Genomic DNA, 17178 nt, shown 5'->3' on the forward strand with positions numbered 1-17178 from the left:
CTCCTCCTCCTTCTCCTTTACCTCCTCTTTTCTTCGTCGGCGGTGTTGTTCGGTGCTGAGTCAGTTTTAAACGAACCGGCGTAGCTTTGAGAAGACGTCCTGATAAAGAAAAATAAATAAATAAAGACACAATTTTTAAGTTAATTTGTGAGTTAATCTATTTTGAAATGTTTGGTTTTTTGGAACGAAAATGTGCGGGAAAACTTTGATGTTATTTACGTTTCTAATGGTTGTTTTTGATTGGTGCTTTTGTAAAAGCTTAGGGAGAAATGATCCAGGTAATAAAAATTTAAAAGAATTTTTCGAAAATTGTTTCCAACAATTTTTTTACGGTTATTTAAATATTAAACTTAACATCGTTTGACTAACCCAGATTTCTTGAAGAAGCTGACCCATTAAACGCCACTTTAACATCTATTATAATAACCACAAACTTTTTATATTCAAATTCTTCTATTTCATCAAACAACAACAAAAAAGTTTAGTTATTTTCTCACGGTTGATTTGAAATTTATTCTTGGAACGCAAAATATGGATCATTTTTGCTCGGTGAGGCGATTCTTTGAGATCTCACGTTAGAACCCATTCTCTAAAGTTAAGAATGAGTCATTTTCTAACTTGGTTCTTTCTTCTTTCTTGTGCGGTCGGGTTTAAACCTTTTTTTAAGTAGAGGAAGGTACCTAAGCACGGTGTGGCAGGTTCGTGCACCTGTAAAGATCGTTTTATTCCTCTCCCAAGAAAAGACCGTTTTGTTTCATGCCGGTTACTACCGCTGTGTTTGCCCGGGTCATCAACGGTGTCAACTAGCGCGCGTTTTATTACGTAATTCTTCTTTATAACCCAGCAAAAACGTTTCACAAACAATTATAACCTAAAAATAAAAAAAAATTAATCTGAAATAAAAAACCGGTTAAAAACGATAATTATATTAAAAATTTGTTTAAAATTTACCTGTTAATTGATGCAGACAAAGATTTTTAATTAAAAATTAGTTATAAATAAAAAATATAACCACAATCTAAAAAACTTGACATTTAAATGTCAAATTGACGTGTTTGAAATGATTTTATTTTTAGGTTATGAAATTTAATAAAATTAAATAATTTTATCTATTTTTAATCGTATTCATTGTTAAATAATCATTTTTACATTTATAATGTTTATAAAAGAATAAACATTTAAATTTAAAAATGAAATTATAAATATTTAAAAAAATAACTACCTAAATTTAAGTTGGCAATAAAATTTAATTTTGACAACTCTTAAACGTCAATTTTATAAATTACAAGAAATAATTCATAAATTGAGATTAATTTAATGTAAAGATACGCAAAAACCTAAATTTGCTGTAAATATCAGCCCGAAACGTGAAATTATATTCGGTAATAGTGAGGAGATGCCCAATATGGGTAATATAAATAAGATATATCTCAGGAACAAAGAAGATAAGCAAGATGTTGATAACAAGGAATAGAAAACAAGTATGATATGCCCAATACACAAAAAAGTAGATAAATTACTATGTGACAAATATAGAGAGACACCACTACTTAGCACGACCAACAAAGCATTCATAAACATCGTTAAAGACAAATTGGAATCTTTGGCAATGAGAATATTAGGCCAGGTTCAAGGCTGGACGATCAACAACTCACTAAATATTCAGAAAAACTTTGGGAAAACAATATAGACATATTCCAATTATCAATACTGATAGACTTCGAGATTGCACCAAAGCTGTTTAGTTAGAATGGTAAGTATAGTAATCAAGTAATTCAGAAGACATTTTACTTTTGGGAAACACTGTACATATAAATTAGTTTGTAAACTAATACCTTGGAGAATTTATGACGATGAATCTGATTTATAGATTGATACTTGGATACTTGAATTTCTGTAGTTTTCATCTTGCCTGTCATTCTCTTTATATGCTGGTAGAACGATTATGTCTAATATGGGCCACTTTATCATTTCGTTTGATGCAAATGGGTTAATTAGTTAAAGCATCTACAATTTCACCTATGTATATCTTAGAAGCTGTAATATTGTGATGTATGTGATGATCCTCTATCGCACTCCTTCTTCTGTGCAAGTCACTAGCCAAGATAGATTTGCTAATTTATACTTGTTTACAATGATTGTGTCGCTGACAGGATACAAGCAGCTCAACACAAGGCAGGAGTCATGAGATGTGTTTAGTTTTTGAAAAGCCCAGGAAGCATAGCTTGTGAGCTTTTTTGTCACATTTTTTGTGCCGAGGCAGATCTTCCTGCTCAAGTTCCTTCTTGCTTTTGTGACGTTATTCAAGGAAGCCTCCCCCAAAGATGGATTGAGGGGTTTTCCGTGTTCTTCCTGCAAGGGAAATAAGAGGGATTTTTGTGCTTTTGTTATTTGTATTCGAATTCCAATTTAATTTATATTACTTTACAATATCTTCATTTCCAACATAAGCCGAGGCCGAGGCAGTCTTTGTATGTTTACTAATTTTGGCTTAATCAGGCCATGTCATAAATTTTCATTTCCAACTTAAGCCGAGGTCGCTTGCGGCCGAGGCAGTTAGTATATGTTCACCTATATTAGTTTAATAGGTGATATCATACAGTTTCCTTTTTAAGTTGAGTCGGATCGCTTGCGGCCGAGGCAGTCTTTGTATGTTTGCTAGTTTTGCCTTAATCAGGCAATGTCACACACTTTCATTTCCAACTTAAGCCGAGGTCGCTTGCGGCCGAGGCAGTCAGTATGTCATACAATTTTCTTTTTAAGTTGAGCCGAGGTCGCTTGCGGCCGAGGCAGTTCTTGCATACATATTTACTAATTTTGGCTTAATCAGGCAATGTGATACATTCTCATTTTCAACCTAAGCCGAGGTCGCTTGCGGCCGGGGCAGTCTCTATATGTTCAATAATATTGGTTTAACAGGCGATATCATACAATTTTCTTTTTATTAAGTTGAACCGAGGTCGCTTGCGGCCGAGACAGTCTTTATATGTTTGCTAATTTTGGCTTAATCAGGCGATGTTACACATTTTCATTTCCAACTTAAGCCGAGGTCGCTTGCGGCCGAGGCAGTCAGTATATGTTCAACAATATTAGTTTAACAGGCGATGTCATACAATTTCCTTTTTACGTTGAGCCGAGGTGGCTTGCGGCCGAGGCAGCTCTTGCATACATATTTACTAATTTTGGTTTAATCAGGTAATGTTGTATATTTTTATTTCCAACTTAAGCCGAGGTCGCTTGCGGCCGAGGCAGTCTCTATATGTTCAATAATATTGGTTTAACAGGCGATGTCATACAATTTCCCTTTTACGTTGAGCCGAGGTCGCTTGCGGCCGAGGCAGTTCTTGCATACATATTTACTAATTTTGGCTTAATCAGGCAATGTCGTACATTTTCATTTCAAACATAAGCCGAGGTCGCGTGCGGCCGAGGCAATCACTATATGTTCAACAATATTAGTTTAACAGGCGATATGATACAATTTCCTTTTTAAGTTGAGCCGAGGTCACTTGCGGCCGAGGCAGTCTTTGTATGTTTACTAATTTTAGCTTAATCAGGCAATGTTATACATTTTTATTTCCAACTTAAGCCGAGATCGCTTGCAGCCGAGGCAGTCAGTACATGTTCAACAATATTAATTTAACAGGCGATATCATACAATTTCCTTTTTAAGTTAGCCGAGGTCGCTTCCGGCCGAGGCAGTCGTTGTATGGTTGGTAATTTTGGCTTAACCCATTGACGCCCAACTATTTTTTTTTGTTTTAACTTGTCTTTTTTTCGGAATATTACTTAATTAGAGTCAAAATAAAGGATTATTACAAAAAGGATCGGTTATTTTATTTCAAAGTATGTTTTTTTTAGTTAAGAACAACTTTAGAAGATTTAGGCTTCGGACCAGCTACATGATGTGGAACTGTTGGAGTTGCTAGTACTATTGGTCTTATAAAGTCGAGTAGCTTTGTTCTAGGATTTGCGAATCAGTATAGTAACCACATATTTACTATAGAGCCATTTAGACAAAGTCGTATGTATGGCCAATACCATTTTATAGATCTTACTCTGATTCTGTAGACCTCGTTCCTTGGTTCTACAGACTTATCAGTAGGGCACGGAACTTTTGTAACACAACTATACGATTTCCCCCCTTCCACTCGTTCTGTGTGGCTACTTTTCTGCGCTTGTTTCCTCGTTTTGTTGCAAAAGTTCTGTATCTTTTTTCGACCATCGGCATCGCTTATAACGTCCCCTTTGAAAAACATAAATCAAAATCCAAAATATTTGTTACCAAGGTCACTACATTATTATCATTCCAACGTATTAGTGATATTTCATTGGCTATATTCGTTAACTATGTGTTGATCCTCTAGTCTCTTTCTTCAAATCCTTCAGTGAACCTTTTTTTTCTGTTTCTATTCTATCTGACTTTATTGTGCAAATTCAATTTATGTTGTATGATTAAAATGTATGCTGCAATATCAGCCAGTTGAAGAAATTGTCCAAATATACAGTGCTTTGTTAAGCAGAGCTTTTGGTATAGAGCCCAAAGTCTTTCCTTTTAAGTAATTTTATCACTAGCTCCACAATCCGGATTAAATTTTAGTAGATAATCTTCAGAAGTGGTTAGACACCAAAATTTAAAACCATATCTTACAGGTTTTCCTTTTATAAATTGCTCCATGCTATGATGCCCATAGTAGGTTCCATTCCTTCATCTACAGAAAATGAATTACCTAGGGGTTGAAACATTTTCTGTGATTAATTGTTTAAGTGATCCTGTAGTGGCTGAATTTTGTAAAGTTTGTTGCCAGGATTAAATATATAATAATAATCTAAAAGTATCGATAGCCTCTAGATTTTCACCCTTTATTTTCTGTACAAAATTAGGTGCTAGTGTTGCAGAAATTTTAACTTTATCTAATTTCCTGACGAAGTTTTTTGTTTCCCATTTTCTCGTTTTTATATTATTCCTAATTTCTTGATCATATCGTCATCACCATCAAATGTCATTTCTTGTGCAGTGGCACTTCTTCCTTCTCATTGTCATGATTTGTACTAAAAATTTCCATGGGGCATCTTAGAACACCTTTACCAATTGTTCTAACGGAATCTTCATTTTCTTCATCACTTGATACATTATCTATATCTGTATCTGCTCCGTCTTTAGGTGGAAACAGAACTAGTTCTAAATTTGTACAACCATTTATGTTCACCAATATTGATTTAATAGGCAATATCATACAATTTTCTTTTTAAGTTGAGCTGAGGTCGTTTGCGACCGAGGCAGTCCTTGTATGTTCGCTAATTTTGGCTTAATCAGGTAATGTTATACCTTTCATTTTCAACTTAAGCCGAGGTCGCCTGCGGTCTTCAGAGATCATCTTCAGAGATTTTTGTATTGTATTTGCTCCCTCTGGACCAACTTTTCTTACCTTAAATCTTATCTTCGTAATAATTCAATTCTTATCCTTTATACATCATGTTCTTTTGCCATATTTTCCTCTTAAATGTTTAACTGTCGTCCTAATCTTTTTCTTATGTTTGTGTTGCCTTTAAGCTTTGCCGAAATCTTCTTATACTCCATTCTTTGCGTCTCTGACTACTTTTTAGCTCCGTTAATCCTGTTTATGTAGCTTTTATATGTATACTTTTATATATATCTTCTTCTTTTTTCATTTGTAGATTTCTCTTCTTTTCTTTGACTTTCTGTATTACGTCAATTAAAATTACAAAAAAATTATCGATAAATTCAGATTAATTCTTGTAGAAATATCACCAATTATTAATTAAAGTATCCTCTTTTTAATGCAAAAAGCCGTTTTGAAAAATCACTTTTAGTTCTTGAGAAATAAATTTTTGATTTTCGAATTTTGCAATTTTCGCCGATTAAGTTTTAAAAATTCGTATAAAATCGATTTCTTGGAATGTGAGTATGAAAATTTTCCAAAGTGTTAATAAAAGTGTCCTCTTTCCAATGAACCAACCCGTTTTGAAAAATAACATTTAGTTTTTGAGAAAAATTTTGAAAAAACTTTCGATGTTGCAATTTTCATCGATAATTTTCAAAATTCGCTATAAAATTAATTCCTTGAAGGATCTTTATGGAAATATCACCAATTATTAATTAAAGTATCCCATTTTTAATGCAAAAAGCCATTTTGAAAAATAACTTTTAGTTCTTGAGAAATAAATTTTTGATTTTCGAATTTTGTAATTTTCACCGATTAAGTTTTAAAAATTCGTATAAAATCGATTTCTTGGAATGTGAGTATGAAAATTTCCCAAAGTGTTAATAAAAGTGTCCTCTTTCCAATGAACCAACGCGTTTTGAAAAAAAACTTTCAGTTTTTGAGAAAAATTTTGGTAAAATTTTCGATGTTGCAATTTTCATCGATAATTTTCAAAATTCGCTATAAAATTCATTTCTTGAAGGATCCTTTTGGAAATATCACCAATTATTAATTAAAGTATCCTCTTTTTAATGCAAAAAGCCGTTTTGAAAAATCACTTTTAGTTCTTGAGAAATAAATTTTTGATTTTCGAATTTTGCACTTTTCGCCGATTAAGTTTTAAAAATTCGTATAAAATCGATTTCTTGGAATGCGAGTATGAAAATTTCCCAAAGTGTTAATAAAAGTGTCCTCTTTCCAATGAACCAACCCGTTTTGAAAAATAACTTTTAGTTTTCGAGAAAAATTTTCATAAAATTTTCGATGTTGCAATTTTCATCGATAATTTGAAAATTCGCTATAACATTAATTCCTTGAAGGATCTTTATGGAAATATCACCAATTATTAATTAAAGTATCCTCTTTTTAATGCAAAATGCCGTTTTGAAAAATCACTTTTAGTTCTTGAGAAATAAATTTTTGATTTTCGAATTTTACAATTTTCGCCGATTAAGTTTTAAAAATTCGTATAAAATCGATTTCTTGGAATGTGAGTATGAAAATTTCCCAAAGTGTTAATAAAAGAGTCCTCTTTCCAATGAACCAACCCGTTTTGAAAAATAACTTTTAGTTTTTGAGAAAAATTTTGATAAAATTTTCGATGTTGCAATTTTTGTAGATAATTTTCAAAATTCGCTATAAATTTAATTTCTTGAAGGATCTTTATGGAAATATCACCAATTATTAATTAAAGTATCCCCTTTTTAATGCAAAAAGCCATTTTGAAAAATAACTTTTAGTTCTTGAGAAATAAATTTTTGATTTTCGAATTTTGTAATTTTCACCGATTAAGTTTTAAAAATTCGTATAAAATCGATTTCTTGGAATGTGAGTATGAAAATTTCCCAAAGTGTTAATAAAAGTGGCCTCTTTCTAGTGAACCAACCCGTTTTGAAAAATAACTTTTAGTTTTTGAGAAAAATTTTGATAAAATCTTCGATGTTGCAATTTTCTTCGATAATTTTCAAAATTCGCTATAAAATTAATTTCTTGAAGGATCTTTATGGAAATATCACCAATTATTAATTAAAGTATCCCCTTTTTAATGCAAAAAGCCATTTTGAAAAATAACTTTTAGTTCTTGAGAAATAAATTTTTGATTTTCGAATTTTGCAATTTTCACCGATTAAGTTTTAAAAATTCGTATAAAATCGATTTCTTGGAATGCGAGTATGAAAATTTCCCAAAGTGTTAATAAAAGTGTCCTCTTTCCAATGAACCAACCCGTTTTGAAAAATAACATTTAGTTTTTGAGAAAAATTTTGAACAATCTTTCGATGTTGCAATTTTCATCGATAATTTTCAAAATTCGCTATAAAATTAATTTCTTGAAGGATCTTTATGGAAATATCGCCAATTATTAATTAAAGTGTCTTCTTTTTAATGCAAAAAGCCGTTTTGAAAAATCACTTTTAGTTCTTGAGAAATAAATTTTTGATTTTCGAATTTTGCAATTTTCACCGATTAAGTTTTAAAAATTCGTATAAAATCGATTTTTTGGAATGTGAGTTTGAAAACTTCCCAAAGTGTTAATAAAACTGTCCTCTTTCCAATGAACCAACCCGTTTTGAAAAATAACTTTTAGTTTTCGAGAAAAATTTTCATAAAATTTTCGATGTTGCAATTTTCATCGATAATTTTCAAAATTCGCTATAAAATTAATTCCTTGAAGGATCTCTATGGAAATATCACCAATTATTAATTAAAGTATCTTCTTTTTAATGCAGCAAGCCGTTTTGAAAAATCACTTTTAGTTCTTGAGAAATAAATTTTTGATTTTCGAATTTTGCAATTTTCACCGATTAAGTTTTAAAAATTCGTATAAAATCGATTTTTTGGAATGTGAGTTTGAAAACTTCCCAAAGTGTTAATAAAAGTGTCCTCTTTCCAATGAACCAATACGTTTTGAAAAATAACTTTTAGTTTTTGAGAAAAATTTTGAAAAAATCTTCGATGTTGCAATTTTCATGGATAATTTTCAAAATTCGCTATAAAATTAATTCCTTGAAGGATCTTTATGGAAATATCACCAATTATTAATTAAAGTATCCTCTTTTTAATGCAAAAAGCCGTTTTGAAAAATCACTTTTAGTTCTTGAGAAATAAATTTTTGATTTTCGAATTTTGCAATTTTCGCCGATTAAGTTTTAAAAATTCGTATAAAATCGATTTCTTGGAATATGAGAATGAAAATTTCCCAAAGTGTTAATAAAAGTGTCCTCTTTTCAATGAACCAACCCGTTTTGAAAAATAACTTTTAGTTTTTGAGAAAAATTTTGATAAAATCTTCGATGTTGCAATTTTCTTCGATAATTTTCAAAATTCGCTATAAAATTAATTCCTTGAAGGATCTTTATGGAAATATCACCAATTATTAATTAAAACATCCTCTTTTTAGAGTTGCTACGTTTCATATTTGAAACAACAAAAAATGACGCCCACGTCGTTTTAAAACGTCTTGCTTAGAAAGTGTTTCGCGCAATACGGTTCGTTGAGCAACAGATATTCATTCATTCCGTTTTAAAATCCGGAACGAAGTCCTTTTTGCTTTCCCCAATTCTTAAAGCGTGTTGTTTCTAAATCAATTTTAAACCTTCCGTTCGGTCCCTGTTTATTTCCTTTACAACTTTGTTTCTTCCTCAACATATGGCGCGCATATTTCCCAACCCAACAACTTTATTTTCTATTTACTCGAAACGTTTGTGAATACGAATACGGTGAATCGAATACAGTTTTATTTATTAATTGTTTTAACTGGAAATTTATCGCTCAATAATAAAAATAACAATAAGAATTCTTGGAATTATTCTTTTTATTTTAATTTCGATAAGATATCGTTTTAAATTGGAAACAGAAAGAAAGTTGAATCATTTCATTTCATCCAATTTACCGAGTTGTTGTAGAAATCGTCGATTAATTTATTAAAAGCGTTGCAATTTCCATCAATTTCTTCGCCTACTTTTATTACTATGTATTTGTATATTCTCTACTAACCTAGACTAACTAAACAATTAATCTCGTTTCCTGTTCTAAGAATAACGAGATCATTTCGGTTACTTCCGGCCTTTATAATCACCCTTATGCTTGCTTTATCGCATTTCACCCGCATCCCACCACTTAATCCCGGCTTTTTGTTACTTAAGGTCTAAAAATAAAAACAAAAATTATCTTTGTTTCTATTTTAGAGTTTTAACTCATCTCAAAACTTTTCTGTGACTTAATTAGTCGGGTAATTGAATAAAATTGAATAAATTTCAAGGCCGAAAATGACTCAGCCAAATAATTAAAACATCTCGGTTCGAATCTTTATTTACGTTTTGTTTTATTTATTTATTTTTTATTACAGGATGTTGTTCTAGTTCTGATCCGTCCTGCTTAAAATGCTATTTAAATGGTTGCATGAAATGTCCGGATCTGATATTGTACCCGAGTAGGAAATCCGTTTTAACCCTTTCGCGACGATTTCTTTTTTGGGAGATATAGGAATTACATAAAACTTAGTGGTACATAATATATGTGTACCAGGAGTCGAGAAAGGGTTAACCTGCCCGTTCGGCAGTCGGTAATAGATGGTAATACTCGGGAAACGGAGCATGTTACAAAAAATTTTTTGGAACGAAAGTTGTAGCAAATTTTATTGCTACTAATATTGCTCTCTTGCTCTTTTGTTCCCAGATGCATAGATATCGAGAAAAATATGAAAATTGGAAAATTTGATGATTTTCGTTGTATTACTAGTTGTTAATGGTAATATTCGGGAAACGGAGCATATTACAAAAAAATGTTTGGAACGAAAGTTGTAACAAATGTTATTGCTACCAATATTGCTCTCTTGCTCTTTTGTTCCCAGATGCATAGATATCGAGAAAAATATGAAAATTTGATGATTTTCGTTGTTTTATTAGTTAATGGTAATTTTTGGGAAACGGAGCATGTTACAAAAAAATTTTTGAAGCGAAAGTTATAGCAAATTTTATTGCTAGCAATATTGCTCTCTTGCTCTTTTGCTCTCAGATGCATAGATATCGAGAAAAATATAAAAATTGGAAAATATGATTTTCGTTGTTTTATTAGTTAATGGCAATTTTTGGGAAACGGAGCATGTTACAAAAAAATGTTTGGAACGAAAGTTGTAGCAAATTTTATTGCTAGCAATATTGCTCTCTTGCTCTTTTGCTCCCAGATGCATAGATATCGAGAAAAAGATGAAAATTGGAAAATTTGATGATTTTCGTTGTATTACTAGTTGTCAATAGTAATATTCGGGAAATGAAGTATATTACAAAAAAATGTTTGAAACGAAAGTTGTAGCAAATTTTATTGCTAACAATATTGCTCTCTTGCTCTTTTGCTCCCAGATGCATGGATATCGAGAAAAATATGAAAATTGGAAAATATTATGATTTTCGTTGTTTTATTAGTTAATGGTAATTTTAGGGAAACGGAACATGTTACAAAAAAATGTTTGGAACGAAAGTTGTAGCAAATTTTATTGCTAGCAATATTGCTCTCCTGCTCTTTTGTTCCCAGATGCATAGATATCGAGAAAAATATGAAAATTGGAAAATATTATGATTTTCGTTGTTTTATTAGTTAATGGTAATTTTTGGGAAACGGAGCATGTTACAAAAAAATGTTTGGAACGAAAGTTGTAGCAAATTTTATTGCTAGCAATATTGCTCTCTTGCTCTTTTGCTCCCAGATGCATAGATATCGAGAAAAATATGAAAATTGGAAAATATTATGATTTTCGTTGTTTTATTAGTTAATGGTAATTTCTGGGAAACGGAGCATGTTACAAAAAAATTTTTGGAACGAAAGTTGTAGCAAATTTTATTGCTAGCAATATTGCTCTCTTGCTCTTTTGCTCCCAGATGCATGGATATCGAGAAAAATATGAAAATTGGAAAATATTATGATTTTCGTTGTTTTATTAGTTAATGGTAATATTCGGGAAACGGAGCATATTACAAAAAAATGTTTGGAACGAAAGTTGTAGCAAATTTTATTGCTAGCAATATTGCTCTCTTGCTCTTTTGCTCCCAGATGCATAGATATCGAGAAAAATATGAAAATTGGAAAATATTATGATTTTCGTTGTTTTATTAGTTAATGGTAATATTCGGGAAACGGAGCATATTACAAAAAAATGTTTGGAACGAAAGTTGTAGCAAATTTTATTGCTAGCAATATTGCTCTCTTGCTCTTTTGCTCCCAGATGCATAGATATCGAGAAAAATATGAAAATTGGAAAATATTATGATTTTCGTTGTTTTATTAGTTAATGGTAATATTCGGGAAACGGAGCATATTACAAAAAAATGTTTGGAACGAAAGTTGTAGCAAGTTTTATTGCTAGCAATATTGCTCTCTTGCTCTTTTGCTCCCAGATGCATGGATATCGAGAAAAATATGAAAATTGGAAAATATTATGATTTTCGTTGTTTTATTAGTTAATGGTAATATTCGGGAAACGGAGCATATTACAAAAAAATGTTTGGAACGAAAGTTGTAGCAAATTTTATTGCTAGCAATATTGCTCTCTTACTCTTTTGCTCCCAGATGCATGGATATCGAGAAAAATATGAAAATTGGAAAATATTATGATTTTCGTTGTTTTATTAGTTAATGGTAATATTCGGGAAACGGAGCATATTACAAAAAAATGTTTGGAACGAAAGTTGTAGCAAATTTTATTGCTAGCAATATTGCTCTCTTGCTCTTTTGCTCCCAGATGCATAGATATCGAGAAAAATATGAAAATTGGAAAATATTATGATTTTCGTTGTTTTATTAGTTAATGGTAATATTCGGGAAACGGAGCATATTACAAAAAAATGTTTGGAACGAAAGTTGTAGCAAATTTTATTGCTAGCAATATTGCTCTCTTGCTCTTTTGCTCCCAGATGCATAGATATTGAGAAAAAGATGAAAATTGGAAAATTTGATGATTTTCGTTGTATTACTAGTTGTCAATAGTAATATTCGGGAAATGAAGTATATTACAAAAAAATGTTTGAAACGAAAGTTGTAGCAAATTTTATTGCTAACAATATTGCTCTCTTGCTCTTTTGCTCCCAGATGCATGGATATCGAGAAAAATATGAAAATTGGAAAATATTATGATTTTCGTTGTTTTATTAGTTAATGGTAATTTTAGGGAAACGGAACATGTTACAAAAAAATGTTTGGAACGAAAGTTGTAGCAAATTTTATTGCTAGCAATATTGCTCTCCTGCTCTTTTGTTCCCAGATGCATAGATATCGAGAAAAATATGAAAATTGGAAAATATTATGATTTTCGTTGTTTTATTAGTTAATGGTAATTTTTGGGAAACGGAGCATGTTACAAAAAAATGTTTGGAACGAAAGTTGTAGCAAATTTTATTGCTAGCAATATTGCTCTCTTGCTCTTTTGCTCCCAGATGCATAGATATCGAGAAAAATATGAAAATTGGAAAATATTATGATTTTCGTTGTTTTATTAGTTAATGGTAATTTTTGGGAAACGGAGCATGTTACAAAAAAATGTTTGGAACGAAAGTTGTAGCAAATTTTATTGCTAGCAATATTGCTCTCTTGCTCTTTTGCTCCCAGATGCATAGATATCGAGAAAAATATGAAAATTGGAAAATATTATGATTTTCGTTGTTTTATTAGTTAATGGTAATTTCTGGGAAACGGAGCATGTTACAAAAAAATTTTTGGAACGAAAGTTGTAGCAAATTTTATTGCTAGCAATATTGCTCTCTTGCTCTTTTGCTCCCAGATGCATAGATATCGAGAAAAATATGAAAATTGGAAAATTTGATAATTTTCGTTGTATTACTAGTTAATGGTAATATTCGGGAAACGGAGCATATTACAAAAAAATGTTTGGAACGAAAGTTGTAGCAAATTTTATTGCTACCAATATTGCTCTCTTGCTCTGTTGTTCCCAGATGCATAGATATCGAGAAAAATATGAAAATTGGAAAATATTATAATTTCCATTGTCTTACTAGTTGATAATGGTAACAATCGGGAAATGGAACATATTACAAAAAAACTTTTGGAACGAAAGGTGTAGCAAATTTTATTGCTAGCAATATTGCTCTCTTGCTCTTTTGCTCCCAGATGCATAGATATCGAGAAAAATATGAAAATTGGAAAATATTATGATTTTCGTTGTTTTATTAGTTAATGGTAATTTTTGGGAAACGGAGCATGTTACAAAAAAATGTTTGGAACGAAAGTTGTAGCAAATTTTATTGCTAGCAATATTGCTCTCTTGCTCTTTTGCTCCCAGATGCATAGATATCGAGAAAAATATGAAAATTGGAAAATATGATTTTCGTTGTTTTATTAGTTAATGGTAATTTTTGGGAAACGGAGCATGTTACAAAAAAATGTTTGGAACGAAAGTTGTAGCAAATTTTATTGCTAGCAATATTGCTCTCTTGCTCTTTTGCTCCCAGATGCATAGATATCGAGAAAAATATGAAAATTGGAAAATATTATGATTTTCGTTGTTTTATTAGTTAATGGTAATTTTTGGGAAACGGAGCATGTTACAAAAGATTTTTTGGAACGAAAGTTGTAGCAAATTTTATTGCTAGCAATATTGCTCTCTTGCTCTTTTGCTCCCAGATGCATAGATATCGAGAAAAATATGAAAATTGGAAAATATTATGATTTTCGTTGTTTTATTAGTTAATGGTAATTTCTGGGAAACGGAGCATGTTACAAAAAAATTTTTGGAACGAAAGTTGTAGCAAATTTTATTGCTAGCAATATTGCTCTCTTGCTCTTTTGCTCCCAGATGCATAGATATCGAGAAAAATATGAAAATTGGAAAATTTGATAATTTTCGTTGTATTACTAGTTAATGGTAATATTCGGGAAACGGAGCATATTACAAAAAAATGTTTGGAACGAAAGTTGTAGCAAATTTTATTGCTACCAATATTGCTCTCTTGCTCTGTTGTTCCCAGATGCATAGATATCGAGAAAAATATGAAAATTGGAAAATATTATAATTTCCATTGTCTTACTAGTTGATAATGGTAACAATCGGGAAATGGAACATATTACAAAAAAACTTTTGGAACGAAAGGTGTAGCAAATTTTATTGCTAGCAATATTGCTCTCTTGCTCTTTTGCTCCCAGATGCATAGATATCGAGAAAAATATAAAAATTGGAAAATTTGATAATTTTCGTTGTATTACTAGTTAATGGTAATATTCGGGAAACGGAGCATATTACAAAAAAATGTTTGGAACGAAAGTTGTAGCAAATTTTATTGCTACCAATATTGCTCTCTTGCTCTTTTGTTACCAGATGCATAGATATCGAGAAAAATATGAAAATTGGAATATTTGATGATTTTCGTTGTTTTATTAGTTAATGGTAATTTTTGGGAAACGGAGCATGTTACAAAAAATTTTTTGGAACGAAAGTTGTTGCAAATTTGAATGCTAGCAATATTGCTCTCTTGCTCTTTTGCTCCCAGATGCATAGATATCGAGAAAAATATGAAAATTGGAAAATTTGATGATTTTCGTTGTTTTATTAGTTAATGGTAATTTTTGGGAAACGGAGCATGTTACAAAAAAATTTTTGGAATGAAAGTTGTAGCAAATTTTATTGCTAGGATTATTGCTCTCTTGCTCTTTTACTCCCAGATGCATAAATATCGAGAAAAATATAATAATTAGAAAGTTTGTGACTTTCGTCTAAAAATAAAAACAAAAATTATCTTTGTTTCTACTTTAAAGTTTTAACTCATCTCAAAACATTTCTGTGACTTAATTAGTTGTTTAATTGAATAAATTTCAAGGCCAAAACTGACTCAATCATAATTAAAACATCTCGATTCGAATTTTTATTTATGTTATGTTTTATTTATTTATTTTTTTGTTACAGGATGCTCTAGTTCTGATCCGTCCTGCTTAAAATGCAATTTAAATGGTTGCATGAAATGTCCGGATCTAATACTGTACCCGAGTAGGAAATGCGTATCAACCTGCCCGTTCGGATACAAAGAAGAATGGAGTACAAAATTGGATTTAATGGGAAGAATATGCGTGCCTGTCGAGAATTTAATATCGAATTACGCTTTAACGATTTTAGCAGGGATATTCTGCGGATCTTTTATATGTTTTTTTATAATCGGTTCGGGAATTCTTTATTTACAATACCAAAGAAAAAAAATCATGAAAGAACAACAAAGTGAAACAAACTCCGACGTTGATGACTCAACATCAACCCCGGAGCGGAAAGATTTTTTAAAACAACTCGAATTATTAAGACCTTACACCAAAACTTACTTACAAATGCTAAATGACACTCGAAAACAATTAAGAGAGACGATTAAACAAGATTCGATTAATTCAATGGGCGATTTATCGGCAACCGCGGTTTATCGCCCCGTTTTAAGAGATTTAGCCAAAATTTTGTTGCTTCTAAATCGGCCAATACAAAAAATCGCGATCCCTGATGATTGGGAACATTTATTAACTTGGGCTGAACAAGCTTTAAAACGTTATAAAAGAATGAGTGATATTTCAAATCAACCCCAAGTTGCGCAATTAATTAATTTTTTGCAAGAAGCGCCATCTGTTTTAACAAGTAGTAATGAAAATAACGATTACGTTGCGAGGGGAAGTACCAATATGTCTACTTTTAAACCGGAGAGGGCGCCAGGTTCGAATTTGAGTTTAAATAATTTAAGTTTAAATAATTTAACTTCGAATAATGGTAAAAAAAGTTTTGATGGGACGAATTTTTTGAATCCGCAATGGAAATTCGAGTACAATATTATACAAAATTCGCAGTTTAACCCGGCTCAATGGAAAAATAGTAAAGAATATTTAAATAATCCGTATTATTTCGACGACGATTTTTGCCAGCTAGGGTTTCGGCCCCAAGATGAAATCACAACCGAATTGTGACAATAAATTAATTAATGTACCCGTTTTTAAGAAAAAACTAGTCATTAGATTTATTAGTTAATATTACAAGATTTTTTTGTACCTTTTTGTAAATATATTATTTATATCTAAAAATGTGTTTTCTTTTTTTCTACAAATCTATTTTTTAACGCAAATATTGTGTTTTCTCTAAACATCATTAAATAAACAATTTTTTAGGTTAAAATAACCTACATTTTCGTAAAGATCGGAAAATTTTAACCCAATTTGATGTATCACACAGTATCTTTATCACAAAATTCACTTTTAAAGTCATATTTGTCATTACTTATTAGTGTTTTGTTTTCGGCCATCTTGAATTTATAAAAATAAAGATATCTCGGGTGTTCTACCACCTAGATATGTCAAGTTTGGGCTCATTTCACACGTTTTTTAATTACCCAACAAAATATTTACGAATCATTTGTTTTCGGCCATCTTGAATTTTATAAAAAGTGTTAAAATCGGAATAACTCGGAAAGTTAATAAGCAAAATAAGTCGATTTTTCGTGTAAATGAAGAATATTTAAAAATTAAAGTAGATATTTAAACCTTAAGATGTGATCATTCCTTTTATTTTATAAGAAACGTCAAAAATAATAAGATTTTCGTAAAGATCAGAAAATTTTAACCCAATTTGATGTATCACACCCTATATTTATCACAAAATTCACTTTTAAAGTAATATTTGTCATTATTTATTAGTGTTTTGTTTTCGGCCATCTTGAATTTATAAAAATAAAGATATCTCGGGTGTTCTACCACCTAGATATGTCAAATT

The 17178-nt window shown here is 30.9% G+C and overlaps 1 protein-coding gene and 1 long non-coding RNA gene across 4 annotated transcripts; one reads left to right on the forward strand and one right to left on the reverse strand.

The window, feature by feature from the left end:
• Window positions 1–64: 64 nt before the first annotated feature.
• LOC111423071 (uncharacterized) lies at window positions 65–1057 on the reverse strand. 2 transcript variants are annotated; one of them, XR_002707408.2, is made up of 3 exons: window positions 952–1057; window positions 370–871; window positions 65–99 (listed from the first exon to the last, which is right to left on the reverse strand). It is a non-coding gene; the product is annotated as an uncharacterized lncRNA (long non-coding RNA). The 2 variants fall into 2 exon arrangements; XR_011640335.1 differs by having other exon boundaries at window positions 370–893.
• On the forward strand, window positions 72–16487 carry LOC111423068 (FU domain-containing protein T48). 2 transcript variants are annotated; one of them, XM_071195826.1, is made up of 2 exons: window positions 72–278; window positions 15352–16487. In XM_071195826.1, exons 1-2 carry the CDS (start codon window positions 191–193, stop codon window positions 16377–16379), a joined length of 1116 nt encoding a protein of 371 aa, XP_071051927.1. In that variant the 5' UTR covers window positions 72–190; the 3' UTR covers window positions 16380–16487. The 2 variants fall into 2 exon arrangements, with proteins under 2 accessions (XP_071051927.1, XP_071051928.1); XM_071195827.1 differs by lacking the exon at window positions 72–278 and adding an exon at window positions 1277–1753.
• The last annotated feature ends 691 nt before the right edge of the window (window positions 16488–17178 follow it).

Source organism: Onthophagus taurus, chromosome 5 (genome assembly GCF_036711975.1).
Source record: "Onthophagus taurus isolate NC chromosome 5, IU_Otau_3.0, whole genome shotgun sequence".
NCBI classification, from domain to species: domain Eukaryota; kingdom Metazoa; phylum Arthropoda; class Insecta; order Coleoptera; family Scarabaeidae; genus Onthophagus; species Onthophagus taurus.

Bases quoted from the DNA above. Each gene is read 5' to 3' on its own strand.
- LOC111423068 (XM_071195826.1), top strand. From the start codon at position 191: ATGTGCGGGAAAACTTTGATGTTATTTACGTTTCTAATGGTTGTTTTT. The intron at 279-15,351 runs GTAATAAAAATT...TTTTTGTTACAG, and splicing joins CTTAGGGAGAAATGATCCAG to GATGCTCTAGTTCTGATCCG.